This window comes from Candoia aspera, chromosome 1 (genome assembly GCF_035149785.1).
Source record: "Candoia aspera isolate rCanAsp1 chromosome 1, rCanAsp1.hap2, whole genome shotgun sequence".
Taxonomy (NCBI): Eukaryota; Metazoa; Chordata; class Lepidosauria; order Squamata; family Boidae; genus Candoia; species Candoia aspera.
Window position 1 is genome coordinate 271,106,864 of NC_086153.1, and position 16,738 is coordinate 271,123,601.

General features: G+C 37.4%; 1 protein-coding gene across 4 annotated transcripts in view; it reads right to left on the minus strand.

The window, feature by feature from the left end:
* Window positions 1-16,738, minus strand: part of PHF21A (PHD finger protein 21A) — a 160,989-nt gene that overhangs the window by 115,515 nt on the left and 28,736 nt on the right. For all 4 annotated transcript variants that reach the window (XM_063289666.1, XM_063289665.1, XM_063289664.1 and 1 more), the window contains exons 2-3: window positions 1,019-1,060; window positions 190-345 (exon numbers count right to left, since the gene is read on the minus strand). In XM_063289666.1, coding sequence (XP_063145736.1) covers window positions 190-243 — 54 coding nt within the window. In that variant the 5' untranslated portion in view covers window positions 244-345; window positions 1,019-1,060. The remainder of the gene's footprint in view (window positions 1-189; window positions 346-1,018; window positions 1,061-16,738) is intronic.

The following is a 16,738-nucleotide window of genomic DNA, read 5'->3' on the forward strand; positions in this document are numbered from 1 at the left end:
GATTTCCTGGATTCTCCTCACCCTGAGAATTCTTCAGGCTGCAGGGACCCAACCTGCACCCAGAAATGCTGCACTGTTGACGCTGCTTAAAAAAGCTGTACTGTTCAGTCTGCCATTCCCCACAGGAAGCCAAGTTAGAACCACTTCTAATAAGTTTTGCAAGTGAGACAAAGAAAAAAAGTGATTTACCTGGTGAACCTGAATTTCCACTTTCAGAGCCTCCTGTAGAGTCTGCAACTCCATTCTCTGCCTTCTCCACTTTCTTGAGCTGTTGAGGTTACTAAATCCTCACACCTCCAGATGCTTGTTTCAGTGAAAAGGAAATCTTTGTTCTTTACAGTATTCCTATAAAAATGTGTTTTAATGAAAGAAAGGGAAAAATTTTTTAAAGTCCTATTCATACAACTAGTCATGGGATCAAGACATGTAAGCACATAATCCTATTTTTTATCTCAAAACTTTTAATAATTTTGCAGCATAATTGTTCTACACAATACAACAACTAAGAGCCACATACTTATCTGGTACTAAGTCCTAACAAGTTTGATGTAACTTATTTCCTAGTCAATGTCCATAAAATTGAAAATTTGTATTTCTAAAATCTTCTATTAAAACAAATGACAAATACTAAACAAATATATACTCAAGTAGTTATTAAGCAAAATAACTTAGTATTAAATGAAAATAAGATCACACTGAGGAATTAAACCACTTCTTCCAATAATTAATTTACAAAAGATCTGTGACATTTTATTTTCAGAACCATTCTAAAAGCCATAAAATAACTATTAAAAAACCTATAATTAAAAATTACTGTATCTAGACCATTTCTTGCCAGCTTTTCAAGTGTGATATGCAAGTTTATACTGGTGCTGTAAGATCCTCTTCTGAGAATATTACGTTCTGGAATTAATATTTCACACAATATTTTTTGATTTCTTATTTAACTGATGTCAGCTAAAAAGTGAACTTTCTAAATTCACTTGTGTAGGAACTGCAAAACAGTAAAGCAGCTTACCAACTTTGCTAAACAAGTGTCCTCTTCAGCTCTCTAGTCCCCCTACAAAAGAGAGAGGAATTAATCAGTTGACAATATATTTAATACTAAGTTTTTAAATAAAAATACAATTACGAGACAACTGTCAAAAATACTTTTTAGGAAATTATGACAATATAAATTAATAAGGAACGGAAGGAAATTTAGAGTAGCAAGGAAATGGGGGAAATACCTTTAAGAAATCATGCTAAATCAGAACAGGGGTCAACTTCTTCCAAATGGACAAAGATTTTAAACAGAACTTAATCATTATTCCCTTTTGCCTATTAAAAACATGTGAAAGCAAAGCCAAACTCCAAACAAGAATTAATTTAAAATTAAATGTTCATGGTAACGTTCACTGGGATTATTTTATTTTGCTCAATAACCCTGTTAGATCAATTTACTAAAGTCCAACATGCCCTAATATTCCTAAATAACCCAGATCTCTGCAGTTTATAACTTCAACTTTCTAAACAATTCTTGGCTCTAGTTACTTACACTCCAATTGATTTAAATGGATAAAGTTTATTCAAATTAAACCTTAAATTAGGATTAAACCTAATCCTATTTAATTATTTCTCATTTAAACTCATCTTGGTAAGGGACAGAAATAGAACTCAGATGAGTGGGAGGGGGAGCCATCGAGTCAGTGCAACTCTTACAGATCACACAGATTTTCTCCAGGATGATCTGTCCTCAACCTGGTCCTTCAGGTCTTCCAACAGTGCACCCACTGCCTCTGCAATCGAGTCCATCCACCTTGCTGCTGGTTGTCCTCTTTTTTTTTCTTTTCACCATTCCCAGCATTATAGACTTCCCCAGAGAGCTAGTTCTTCGCATAATTTATCCAAAGTAAGATAATTTGAGCCTGGTCATTTGTGCCGCAAATGAGAATTCTGGATTGATTCATTCTATGATCTATTTGTTTCTTGGCCACCCATGGTATTCTCAGGAGTGTTCTCCTGAGTTCAAAAATGTTAATACTCTTCCTATCCTGCTTCTTCAATGTCCAATCATGGAGTATCAAAGGGAAAACCACTGTGAATTTTGATCTTTGTGGGGATAGACACGTTATATCCAAATGTTTTCCAAGGCCTTCATCGCTACTCTACCAAATGCTAGTCTGTGGCATATAGCTGGTTCTTACACTACTGACAGATCCAAAAGGCAGAAGCTGTCCACATGTTGCAAATTCAATATCTGAATTTTCAATTCTAAGTCTGTTATTGTACCTGTTGTCATTAGTTTGGTCTTCTTTATATTTAATAATTTTAGTCCCATTTTTTTCATTGTGCTCCTTGACTTTCATTACTAGAGCCTCTAGATTATTTGCATTTTCAGCTATAAGAGTAGTATCAACAGCACAGTGCTGGTTATTGATGTTTCTTCCTCCAATTTTAAAACCATCCCCATCCTCTTCCAATCCAACCATTCTCAACAGATATCTATCATATTGGTTGACTGGAGTCAGCCTTGTCTTACTCCTTGCTGATCTGGAGCCAGTGTGTTTTGCTATGTTCCATCCAGACTGTGGCTTCTTTTCCTATGTATAGCTTTCACATGAGGATTATGAGATGATCTGGAATTCCCATTTTCCTAATAAGCATATTCCACAGCTTGACATAGTCAACACAATCAAAAGTCTTTCTATAATCTAAGAAGCACATATTGACTTCTTTTTGGTATTCTTTGGTTTTCTCAATTATCCAGAATGCATCAACAAACCTGGGTCCTGCTAGGGGCTATTTATAGACATGCAATTTGTCCAAATACACCCCACTGGACTAGAGCCTCTAGACACTATTTATAACTGTAGTCAAGATCTAAGCAATTAATAAAGGTATTTCATTTTTGTGAGGCTTACATTTAAACTCTGAGTCTATTTTGATTAAGATGCTGAATAATGACCACCTAAATAGCTCTACGAATACTTCTTTTTCTCTTTATTCCTTAAGAACTCTTTGCTTATTGAAGTTTGAAATTCTACATCCCTGTAACTCAAACTTTGAAAACACTAGTGCAAATTTAAAACATAACAGGACATCAAACCAGGAAATATTTGGAAAGCTAACTTTGAATTGGAACTCTTTAAAATGACATTACACATACTGTACAACTAAAGATAGATATTATCACTATTCAGTTCAATGCTAGATTACAGTGTGCATATTTGCTTATCATGTTTTCAAACTACAAAAACATAAGAGAAATTTTGAATTAGGCTGAAAAACAAAGCCAGCTGCTCCAAGGGTCATATAACTTCCTGAACAATCTATGATCTAATCCTGATTATTCCATTCTCACAACCAATTATCACCTTTGTACACCCAAGCAAAGAAGCAGAGTGAAATTCTTTATTAATTCTGCATATTATATTCCGTATTTGAAAATCACAATAAAACATGTTACAGTATTTATTTAAATGATTTATAAAGCATCTTGCCTCAAAATGCATGTACTAGACACCAACAAATTAAAAATATAAAATTTAATTCCATATTGTAACCCTTGAAATGGACAACAGGTGCAAGTTATTAATAGATACAGGTAGAGCCTGTATGTAGAAATAAAGTATTCCATAATTATAGAGGGACGGGACACAAAAAAGGCATTGAATGCCTAATATCTTCAAAGTACTTACTATTTCTTCAAGCAGTTTCTATTATTTGTGAGCTTTAGAGCCACAGGAATAAAACAAAGTTACAATTTTTACCTCTTTTAATACCTTGTATAATACTTAATAGAGAATATAGCATAATTTCTCTTAAAATGTGACATCTACATTCTGATTTTGAGGATTCTAAATTCTCATGTCTAAAAATAATAAATAAAAAATAAATCTAAATAATATTTAAATACACATCTAAATTCCAACTATGAGAGAGCCAGTTTGGTGTACAGGCAGTCCTTGTTTAGCAACCATTCACAATTACGACAATGATGAAAATGTAACTTCACAACCAATCCTCACATTTATGACCTTCACAGGTCTGTAAAGCAAGGGAATGCTGAAGTCCATAAGCACAATCACGGTTTTATTTAGCAACTGTTTCACTTAATGACCAAGGTGCCGGTCCCAATTCTGGTCACTAAATGAGAACTACCTGTAGTGCTGGCCTAGAAACCAGGAGACTGTGACTTCTAGACCTCCCTTAGGCATGCAAGCCAGCTGGGTGACTTTGGGCCTGTCATTGTCTCTCAGCCTAACCCACCTCACAGCGTTATTACGGGGAAAAACTGGACACAGGTGTATTAGGTATGTTCACTGCCTTGAGTTTATTGATACACACACACACAAAGGTGGGATAAAAATCTATTGATAATAATAATGACAAACTTTAGGAGAATATTTTTGAAATCCACTTTGTTTAAAAAAAAAGCTGGGCATTATATTCTTGAGCATTCTCTCTCTCAAAATAACTTTAACAAATGCTACTCTGTCTTGAAAGACATAAACCCAAAAATGATTTTGGATTAGAATTTGGGTTTGTGAGTAAATCTATGGCAAACTGAGTGAGAAATTAAATAAAGGCATAGGAAAATCAAATGCCCTGTTGTGATTTTTCAAAGGCTTGAGAGGGGCATCTTCAGCCCTATCTTTTTACCACACATACTACATATAATACCTGCATATGAAAAGGTATTTTAACTTCTACTCTTCTTCTTTGTTCAAACAAGGCTTTTCCTTTAATTATCATTGTCAGTTCATGCTTAACAAAATTTTCATTCAATTTTCATTCAAACACAACATAAAAAAAACACACATTCCTAAGTTAACTAATTATCTTACAAACAAGCAATTTATTTTCAGCAATGACTAAATCAGGAGTTTAAAAAACTTTTTTTTAATCTGAATACCTGTAAAAAAAGTAAACCTATTACTTTAAAATAAAAGATAAATTTTATTAAATAAATGATTTCTTTTCATCCATACAACAAAAGAGCTCCTCAGCGGATACATTAAAAAACTAGTTTTCACAAAGGTGATAAACTTCTGATTGGGTTATATCAGTTCAGATTACTGATGTGAGCTCAGATTATGAAGGTTTTCCTATGAACACTTAGTCATATGAACAGAATACCAGCGTATCAAGGAAATGGCAAAGCTAAAACCCTTCTGTTTGATATGTTAATATTCTGTACGACGTAATTGTTATTTGAGCCCTAACTGCAATATGTAGTGGTACAATCAGATTTCTCTTACGTTAATGAGAACTAAGGCTCACATTTCCTATAGATGCAGAATTCAATGCTTATTTATTATTTATGTATTTATATTTCAAATTTCATCACTGCCCATCTCACTCGAGTGTGACTTTGGGCGGTTTACCGTAAAACTAAAATAAATACAGGTTAAAATACAATAAAAACAGTATTCTTAAATAACAATATAAATATAAAATCCAAGATGGGGGTGTTAAAAAGTTCTTAATTAAATTCATGTAATTCATGGGGGCATCTTCAAGGTGCCAACTACCCCCAGGATTGTCCCTCCTCCCACCCCAAGCAAGGTGGCAGAGCCAGGTCTTCACCCCTTTCCAGAAGGCCAGAGAGTGGGGACCTACCTCACCTCTGGGTGAGGAGTGATCCACAGGGCGGGGGCCACAGTAGAGTAGGCTCTCTTTCTGGGTCCCGCCAATCAACAGTCTGTCATGGACGGGGTCTGTAACATGCCCTCTCTGCCTCACCCAGTGGGACAGGTTTATGTAATGGGGATGAGACTGTCCCTCAGGTAACCTGGACCCATGCCATGTAGAGCTTTAAAGGTAATAACCAACACCTTGAATTGGACCCGGAAGCTCCCGCAGCAAAGGTATTACATGCACCATCCTTGGGGCACCCAAGCCTGCTTGCGCAGCTGCATTCTGAACCAGCTGTAGCTTCCAGATACTCTTCAAGGGTAGCCCCATGTAGAGCGCATTGTAATAGTCTATTGGGAGAGGACTAGGGCATGAGTGACTGAACGGAGGGCTTCCTGATCCAGGAAAGGGCGTAACTGGCACACAACACAAAGTTGAGCAAAGGCCCTCCTGGCCACGGCTGCCACCTGCTCTTTGAGCAGGAGTCATGAGTCCAGGAGGACCCCCAAGTTACGCACCAGGTCTGTCTGGGGCAGTACAACCCTGTCCAGAACCAAAGATGGTAAATTCCTGGATACAGAGGAGCCCCCAACCCACAGCCACTCCATCTTACTAGGGTTCAGCTGAAGCCTGTTGTTCCCCATCCAGACCCCTACAGCCTCCACGCACCGAGAGAGGGTGGTCACGGCATCACTTAAATCACCCAGAATGGAGATATATAATTGGGTATCATCTGCATATTGATGATACCTCATCCCATGGTAGATGATCTCACCCAGCAGTTTCATGTAATGTTAAAAAGGAGCAGGGAGAGTGCCGAGCCCTGCAGCACCCCACAAAGGAGGGGCCACGGGCCAGATCTCTCACTCCCTATCAACATCGATTGGGACCGGTGCTGGAGGAAGGAGGTGAACCAGCGCAAAACTGTGCCACCCACCCCCAACTCCCTAAGCCGACCCAAAAGGATACCATGGTCAATGGTATTGAAAGCTGCTGAGAGGTCAAGAAGAGCAAGGATGGATGCACTGCCCCCATTCTGCTCCCACCAGAGATCATCGTAAGCGCGACCAATGCCGTTTCTGTTCCATAACTGGGCCTGAAACCTGACCGAAAGGGGTCTAGATAATCCGTTTTATCCAGGATCCTCTGAACCTGCAACACCACCACTTTCTCAACCACCTTCCCTAAAAAGGGGAGGTGGGAGACTGGATGAAAACTGTCCAGCACAGTGGGATCCAGTGACGGTTTCTTGAGGAGGGGGCTCACTAGAGCCTCTTTAAAGGCAGCTGGGAACACTCCCTTCCTCAAGGATGAATTCACCATTGCCTGGACCTACCCACACGTCACCTCCTAAGCTGCCTTCACCAGCCAGGAGGGGCATGGATCTAGTTGACAAGTGGTGGTATTTACAGTCCGGAGGATCCTGTCCACCTCCTTGGGACCAACAGGATAAAACTGTTTCCAGATAACCGGGTAAGTACATTCCCCAGGCATCTCCATCTCCATGCTTGGAATCCAACTTGGAATGGATTTGAACGATTTTATTCTCCAGGTGCCCGGAAAACTCCTCTGCGCGGCCCTGCAGGTCGGTCACTGGGCCCATCTTTCCCAAAAGGGATCAAACAATCTTAAACAGAGCCGCTGGGCAGCATTCTGTGGATGCAGTAAGTGTGAGAAATATTGACGTTTCGCCGCTCTTACCACAAGGTAGGCCTTAATGGCAGCTCTAGCTTGTGTTCAGTCAGGTTCAGTCTTCGTCTTCCTCCAGCGGTGCTCCAGAAGTCTCTTAATCCTCTTCAGAACCCTCAGCTCCTCCGTAAACCATGGTGAGTTTCGGGTTCTATGGGACAAGAGAAGTCGCATGGGCGCAATCTTGTCCAAGGTCCTGGCTGCCTCCCTATTCCAGGTGGCAGCCAGGGCCTCCGCTGGAACATGCAGCAGATCCTCGGGTTGCATTCAGTATAACATATATCCATATGTTACGTTCAATATAACAAAATAATAATTCTTTCCCATCTCCATTAGAACTCGATTCAACAGAAATAACAGACTCAACTCCTGTTTTGTCTCAGTTATCCCCAACAAAATTGTATGTATCCCATCAAGCAGTTGTGAAATGCAGAATGAAGGGGTAAAATGGAACCTGAGATTTGATAGAAAAATGGTCAGGAAATATGTATTTATTTTGAATTAGTTTAAATCTCCAGATTTAGATGAATTTCATTCTGTGGTGTCAGAGGGATTTCCAAAGGGGGAAAAAGGAGGATTCAGGAAGCTACAGACTAATCAGTCTGACATCAATACCTGGGAAGATTCTAGAGCACTTCATAAGCATGGATTCGTCAAGAGCAAATCTTTGATTAATTGTATTTTTTTGAGTAGACAACTTCCTTAACAGATGATAGTAGATGTACCTTGACTTCAGCAAAGCATTCAGCAAAACTGCCAAAAATAAAAAAAATAAAGGAGGATATAAATGTAATAATTAAATAAATAATACATTTACTACAGTATCCCATGAGATACTGATTCGCAAGCTAGTTAAATGTGGCTGGATGAAATGACAATTCATTGGTTATGTAGTTGGCTCAAAAACTATATTCAGAGAGTATTAATAGCTTCTCAGCAAAGTCGAATAAACAGGGTAACATTAGATTCAGTCCTATGGCCTGCCACGCAACATTTTTATTAACTGCTTGAAGAGGGGGAGAGATGTTTATCAAATCGGCAGATGACACAAAATTATGTGGGAAACTTAATACTCTGGAACACAGAATTCAAAACAATCTCCACAAGTTAGAAAAAAGGCTTAAAATAAATCTATATCTGCTAACTGAAACAATTATAAAATCAAGGGTATATATTTGGCATTCTTTCCCTCCTTCTTCCCTTCCACATAAACATGTGCATGTAGAAGGATGCTGAAAGTTGGCAGTTACTGGACAGAGCCAGTGTTTCATAATGATGTTATAAACTGATGCCATTTTTTTGTATTTTTAACAATGAAAGGAAAAAAATGATATTTATAATGTTTAATGCCAGCCAACTTTTCTACCAAGCTCATTCTTTTACATAGAAAAAAGTGTTAAACTTGTATATGTCTGACTGAGGTTCATGGATTTTGCAATTTTGTTTATATCGCATGTAATTTAATTTTTATTTTTATTTATTCATAACTATTTTTAATCTTTTTTATTAAATACAATCCCAAAGACTGCTTTAAATCAAGTTATTTCTAAATGGATATCAAACTATAAAAATGTAATTCTAAAGTAATAATCCTGATTAAGCTAAGTATCATATCTTTTATTACTTCAAAAATAAATTCTATCATCTTGATGCTGCAAGTAAAGATGGGAAAAGAGTACTTCACATACAAATCCTTTTAACAGTACCACATGGGGAACAGGAATGAAGACTCTTCTGAACTGTTTACTAGATGAAAGTACAAATCCTGAAACAGGCTATTCCAAGAACTCACTTGTGGTCCAACCTCAAATGGACCCATTCTGAATGTTCTATAATGGAACACTTGCATAGTTCTGTTGATAAATTCATGGAATACCTTACCAAAGTACTATATATTTGGCTACGCAGAGATTCAAAGAGCAAAATGTAATTCAGAGCATGCATAGCACTAAATGTGTCTTTTACCACAAATACACATCAGCTGCAAAGGTAGCTGCACAAGCCCAGACACCAATGCAGCTGCTCCAGGATTCTCAAGAGGTGCTATATGCACAGTGATAACGCACTCTGAATCACACTTCGCTCCTTGAATCCAGATCTCTGCATCTACTGCACCTAGCATGTATATTTCAGAAAGGAAGCCAACTTCTGTAAGCTGCCTAGTCTTGGTAGCTTCAAGGGGTCATATAAATTTCATAAATACTTCCTTCCTTTCGTAGAAGTCTTATTCCTTAATATCATTAATTAAGCTTTGTTCAAAAGGAAGCCAACCAATATCTAAAGCAGCCTTCTTCATCTGTGTTCGGACTTCAGTTTCTAAAATACTCAGCCAATTGCAGCTTTGACTAGGAATTCTAGAAACTGTAGTCTCAACACAACTGGAAGGCACTAAGTTGGAGAAGATTGTTCCAGAGAGACAGGTAGTTTCTTCTATTAAGGCTACACTGTTCAAAATGAAAAAGATGTAACCCATTTGGCACAAATGCAATAGATAAAAGAATTATGATCCAAGATAAGGAGCATTTGAGGATGATTTAATTTTGATTGTGCAGAAAATCCAGTATGAATTTGGGAAGCCGTATTATAGGAAGGTATATACAAAACTAACATTATGCAAGCATACCCAGGATTAAGTCATACAGAACACATGCTTCTAAGAAGTACAAACAATGTTAGGCTGAAAAGAAATGTAGAATTGTGAAACTGAAAGCCCCCCCCCCCCCATTATTACACCCACTGTTTGCTTTGCTACTACACCAAAAATGTCCAATTCTTCTCTGGAGTAAAAATAGTAAAAATAAAAAATTATATACAGGTCCCCAAACTTATATGAGCATTGGATTACCAATAGGTTGTATATTATAAAATCGTTCAGTAGTTATTTCTTCCATTTTCTTTTCTGAAATTCAAGCATGTATTTATATTTCCCTTCCTAAAACCCTTACTATGATAAAAGTTACAACCAAGGAACACAACAAAATATCAGAAGGATTTAAGAAAAAACCCTTACCTTTAAAACTAGCTTTCTAAAAGTTCTTTAATATTGATTAAAACCAATATTCAATATTTCTGGAATTGATTCTTTCAGAAAAAAAACTATCCCTTATTAAAAGGCTGCAAATGATTATTCCATTGTCTGCTCATCTAAGCAGCTCTTTGAAATTACTACAAAAGCACTTGATGGAAGAGTGATAATCTTAATGGGACAATTTTACAAAGATAGTTATAGCTTAAGAAAGATCATTTGTGAGAGAATGGTCCTGGGATACATTGGGAAAAAATGTAGCATATTTTTAATATCAAGACTAGAATTCATTAGTAAACTTAGCTTCTAGTAAGATTAAGCCAAATGGCAAGAATATGACAAAAATGAAGGGTTAGTAGCTAATAGACATCTGCTTTTGCTTCTGTTATACTCTGGAGAAATAATCACCTCAATAGTACAGAACTACTTCATATAGCATCTAAGACATTGTTTTAACAATGGTTTCTGAACTAGCTACAATGGCCAGATCCAAACATGTTAAATCATACACTATGGTTTACGGACTACAATGGCTCACACAACATACAGAAATGAAACAGAATAGGTACAAAAATGAATAAATTATTTATATGTGACAGGGATGAACAATTTGAAGCTGCAACTCAGCTTCCAACCTTCTGAAAAGCAACAAGAGATCATCCAGTGATGTTGTGACATCACCAGGTCAGGTATGGTTGAATTGTTAGGGGTTTGGGGGGGGGGGGCTTTGAGGGAAGAAGGGATTAGTGTGGGAGACTTCCAGACTCCTACAAAATAGGCCCAAGATTGTTTCATAGTACCCCATGGAAGAAAATGATGATGTGAGGTTTGAGTCTGATCCTGACTCTGAAAATGAAACTTATTTTGAGCCAGAAGGGGAAAACGAAACTTATCAGGAAGGAATTGGAGAAACAGATACTAGGAGTGACTCTGCAGAGTGGGAGAAATTGGAGGCACTGATTGGACAAACTTCGGAGGGAAGTTTGAATTCTCCAGTCAATGCTCAAGAGAGAAGAGCAGAGAAGCGCGCAAATCAGAAGACAGTCCGATTGGCTGCAAAGGAGAAACAATGCGGAAAGGATTGCTTAAAAAGGCAAGCATGCCAAGAGCAAGCTGCCGGAGACAACCAATCCTTCGAGCTCACAGCACCTGCGGAAGAGTCTTTACCAGAGTCAGAAGCCTTCCCTATAGCCTATGCGGAATTAGAGCCAGCTCCATCTGCTGTCATGGACCTGCTTCCTGCAGACGTCGCTCCAGTCGAGTCTGTTCTTCCCGTTCCAGCTGAGCACAGCTTTGCATCCAGCTCCAAGCCTCATCTCACTGTTCCAGCCCGATTCAGCCTTGCTTCCAGCTCCACGTCTTGTCATTCCAGTTCAGTCCAGTCCTGCCTCCAGCCTTGTTGTGACGCTTCAGTCAGGTCCAGCCTTGTTTCTAGCTCCAAGTCTTGCCTTGACACTCCAGCCAAGTCCAGCCTTGTCTTCAGATCCAAGCTTTGCCTTGATGCTCCAGCAAAGCCCAGTCTTGTCGTCAGATCTGAGTCTTGCCTTGATGCTCCAGCAAAGCCCAGTCTTGTCGTCAGATCCGAGCCTTGCCTTGATGCTTCAGCCAAGTCCAGTCTTGTCTCCAGACCCGAGCCTCATCTTGATGCTTCAGTTCTGTCTTCCTAGCCTTTGTGGATCAGCCTAGTCTAGCCTCCGTGCCCGTTCTGAGACTCGTAACTCAAGCCTCCTCCTTGCCGCATGCTCTAGCATCACCGAGTCTTGCAGCCTCGTTAAGAGAATTAGCTGAGTTCTGCCTCGCTGTTCTGCCATGATCTGATCCTGCAGCCTTGCCTGGCTGTCCTCTACTGCCTGGGTGGTCTTGATTGAACTGCACTGCCTAATCTATTGGTGCTGTAAATAGTTGTTGTAAACAAAGAATTTATTAGTAATTCTGCCTGGCCATCTCTTAGTCTGAACAGGACAGATGATTATGATAATTAGTCCTTGACTTGTACAGGTAGTCCTCGTTTAGCGACTTGGCTTATTTAGCAACCATTCACAATTACGATGATGAAAAAGTAACTTTATGATCAATCCTTGCTTTTACGACCTTCGCAGGTCTGTAAAGCAAAGGAAAGCTGGAGTAAGATCATAAGTACAGTCACGGTTTCACTTAGCAACCGCTACCCTTAATGACCAGGTTGCCGGTTCCAATTGTGGTCACTAAGCAAGTACTACCTGTAATGGTTTGTATCCAGTTCAGGAAATTGTTATGCCCACAGCCAACTGCAAGTTTCTTTATTATCAGTGAAAAGACCCCATCCACATCAGATAATACAAAGTCTCCACCCTAATATACAGAGGATAGGCTGATTCTAAATGAAAAATAATTGAGTTCCTGTACAAAATTGAAGGAACTAGAATCTTTCTAAATCTTTCAGTATTTTCAGCAGTGGAAGAGTCTTCTCAGAAGATGGTAGCTTCTCTATCTTGGAAGTATCTAATCAAAGGTTCCACAGCTATCTCTCAGGGAAGTTGCAGAAATGACACAAATTATATGTTTGGGATGTACAGTTTTCAAGGTATTCATACACTTTGCTTAACAACCCTAACTCAACTTGATAGTTCAACTGGAGTTGACTTAAATCAGAAATGTTATTTCTTTCATTAGATGGAAAATATAATACCAGTTAGATCAAGAGCCAGCACCTTTTTGGACCATTGGGCAAATGGGAAATGTTGAGTGCATATAATAAGCACTTTCACAGAAGTAGCAAATCAGGAACTAGGTACATATATTTAGCCATAGGGCAGGAAGAAAAAGTTATTTCTAATCAAAATGAGACCACTGTAACATCATATTGCATGACACAACTAAAAAAAAAATCTGAATTTGATCTCATTGAGTACAAAACAATCTACCAAATCAAAAAATCAAAGTGTCAATAATTAAAATCTGAGCACAAGAATTACATATATTTTAGAGCTAGAATATAGACAGGAATAATTATTTCATTATTTTAAATGCTGCAGATGTACTACGAGATCACCAGTTTGTATAAACTTTTGCACTCTTTCATTTAAAAGCATTCTAAATGTTCCACAATAGGAATGAACTAGAAACTGTGCATGTAAGTAATGGCATTACTTCAGATTAGGGGAAGCTATGGAGTTATTTGTTAGGGAAGTTGGAAAGAAACACACTAACCTTTTTGTAATGTTTTCAAAGGTATCCCTGCACTGGGAATCTCCATTCAGTCCCTGGGTGTAAAAAGTAATTTAGAAAGGGAGTCACCAAGGAATCACAGCAGAACATATGCCACATTTAGGACAAAAAAAAACCAGTTTGAGCAAAACTGCAACTACTCTGCATAGAATCCATACTTCACCACATAAATCAACAAAGCACCTAGATATGTGGTCTATGCAAGAGGAACTGGTGTACAAAAGCACTGAGAAAATATCAAGATACAGGAGGGTTATTAGGTGGAATCATTAGGTTTCTTAAAACACTGCTTCTTAGAATAGAAATGCTAAAATGAAACAAACTGGATGAGAAGAAGCCTCCATTCAGGAAGAGGTCCTATTAAGGTCATAAAGATCCCTTTCTGTTGCAATGACAAAAAGAAAACAAGTTACTCTACTACTGTATGGCAGTATGGATTTGGGACAGCATGGCAAGCAATTTGGGGAATATGAACAAGTCATAAAATACTACTTATTTTCTAAATACTTATATTCAGAAAAACCATTTGATATAAGGCTGATGAGGCAGAAATAATCTAACCCTTTTTAAATGGAATAGTTTTTATGTATCAGTTGTGGACTAAAAAATTCAAAAGAAAACCAGTAATTGAGAATGCCATAAAAATTGCTTCAGACAATTATAGATATGTGAAAACCAGACACTAATGGAGATTTCTATAAGCTTTCTCAAATTTTCTATTAATATTTTAGTATTATATATACATTTAACATTTAGAAAATCAAATATGAAAGGGACAGGAAACATTGTGATATATTTTTCTAGTGGAGAAGTATTTGTTTATTGTTAATGCTGATCTCTTACATGCAGTTACAAGAGATTTCCATTAAACTTTGTTAAAAATCCCATGAGCCTTCATCCTTCCTCCCAAAGTCTCCTCATCAGAGCAACAGGGGGTCCCATTAGACACCCTATTTTACTTCCACCTTATAAATAACATTAACTGTACACTATTTCCATGGAAACTAAGTACAATGAAACATGTTTAAATGAATACCTGTTAAATGGAGGAATTTATATCTAAAAGTATTTTCTACTCCAAATAAAATTGACAAGCTAATGGACATTCTTAAATTATTAACATGATCACCCTAGTCCTAAATCACAGTACTTTTTTTTTGTACCTAACAAGTTACTAACTGTGGGTTAGATCTTGCAAAGGGACACCCACTCCCAAGTGAGGATGATAATGCAAATTAAGAAACACCTGAGAAACCTACAAAGAAAAAAAAATAGTACTATATGAATCAGCCTGTATTTTTAAAACACTGGTTTTAGTTTCTATATATGCTAATTCAATATCAGTATTTTTAAAATCTTTAACAGTGTTGTTTATTGACAAACATTGATCAAATCAATGGAAGACTTTTTTTTAATTCTGTAAACTTTTGGGGTGATGCAAAAAGCAGCATGGATAATGAATTCAGAGATCTCACTTGTGTTGAATTCTTGTTCATCTGTCCATATAGTAAGAGCAGAACGATATAAGCCAATTTTTCTCAAGTTGCAACCTGGAAGTGAAGGACAATCTAAATAAACCTGTCTGTACCAAAAGTTTTTTATACTGTATTTCAACTGCATGCTCTCAGTGCAAATGTCCCTATATGAAATTCCTCTGAGATATTTCTGTCCTACATAGGTACAGTGACCATACTTTCTTGGAAAAAATGAAGGACAAACCTGAAAAAGGGACAAATCTGAAAGAGATTCATAAGGATAAAAAAAAAATGTTTAAGTTGATAATTCTGCTCTACAAAGGAACATTCAAGAGCAAAACCAAGAAAATATATAATTAAATTAAATAAATATAAAGAACAGCTTTCTAAAATAAAGGACATATGGTAGCTGTATACATAGGCTAGAAGTGTAAAACTTATTATGGGATGAGGGACATCTTGCCATCTGAGTGGTATGGCGGCGGTACACTCCAAAGAGTGATATATGAGCTAGAAGAAAAACTAATTTTAAAATCATTTCTTTTTAAATTTAAATTTAATTAAATATATTTAATATGATCCATCCCTACTTACATTAAAAAATACAATTTGGTAGCAACTTCTGGAGCTCTGTAAGCCTGCACTGAAGGTGTTCAAGAGCCACTTGCAGCACTGTGGCCTAAAGTTGTCCAGTGTAAGTCATCCATATGCTTTATTTTTCTTGGAGGAAAATGAGATAGTAAACTTTGGGAAAATAATGAAAAAGGGCTGTTAACCTTTTACAGTAATGTCTGTCCCAAGTGGGCAAGTCAGAGAAGAGAATTACAGGCCATTATTTAAAAATATAGTGACAAAAGGCTAAAGCTGAAAACACAGCAAAAGCAGCATTAAACAAGTGGAGATGTCATATTTCTAGCAATTTTCCCTATCTACCTGAAGAGATTTTTCAAAATTCAAACACCTCCATTTATCTAATGAGGAAAATAGCTAAGTTGTAGGAAAAGTAATATAGAAGTCAAATACAGTAAGCCATAAGCTAGTATCTCCTTTCTCCATCAGAAAATAAAAATACCAAAGACAGTAATGGTAGTAAGAAAATATCCAACACTCTTACTAGGTCAGTATCTGTATTAGTTTACCTAAAGATTTTAAGTACTGAAGTTATATTTGTCAAGTAAGAGATGAGCTCTATTTTAAAAAAATGAACTATACTGTAGTTTCTTCATCCAAATATCCCTAGCAAAATTTCTGGGAGAATCAATTCTGAATTTCTATGTTTTACTCCACATACCATCTTAAGGCCAAGAAGGCAAGCCTTTACTTGAACACTAGCCATATTTTTCATCCTCCCCTCCTTTTGTATGTATGTACTTAGCACATTTTACCTGATGAAGAGTTCTGGAGCACTCAGATTTGCAACTTTTTTTTACCCTGACTTGGCCTAAATCAAATTATTCCCTTAATTTTTTGAAACGTAATAGATTTCTTGAACACATTTCTTTTAAAAGTCTACCTTCTGACTAACCTTTAAATGGAAGATACTTTTTTCTGTCAAGGGAAGTATTCCTGCAAGATTAATCTATTACAGGCCACTTCCTCCCTCTCTGTACCCTTCCCCAGTGAACTACCAAAAAAGGAGCAAATAACTCATGCAAAGAAACTGTTCTCTGCTGTTTACGACCATTAGGGATTGACTGATACCTGTTCTGACATTACCCTTTAA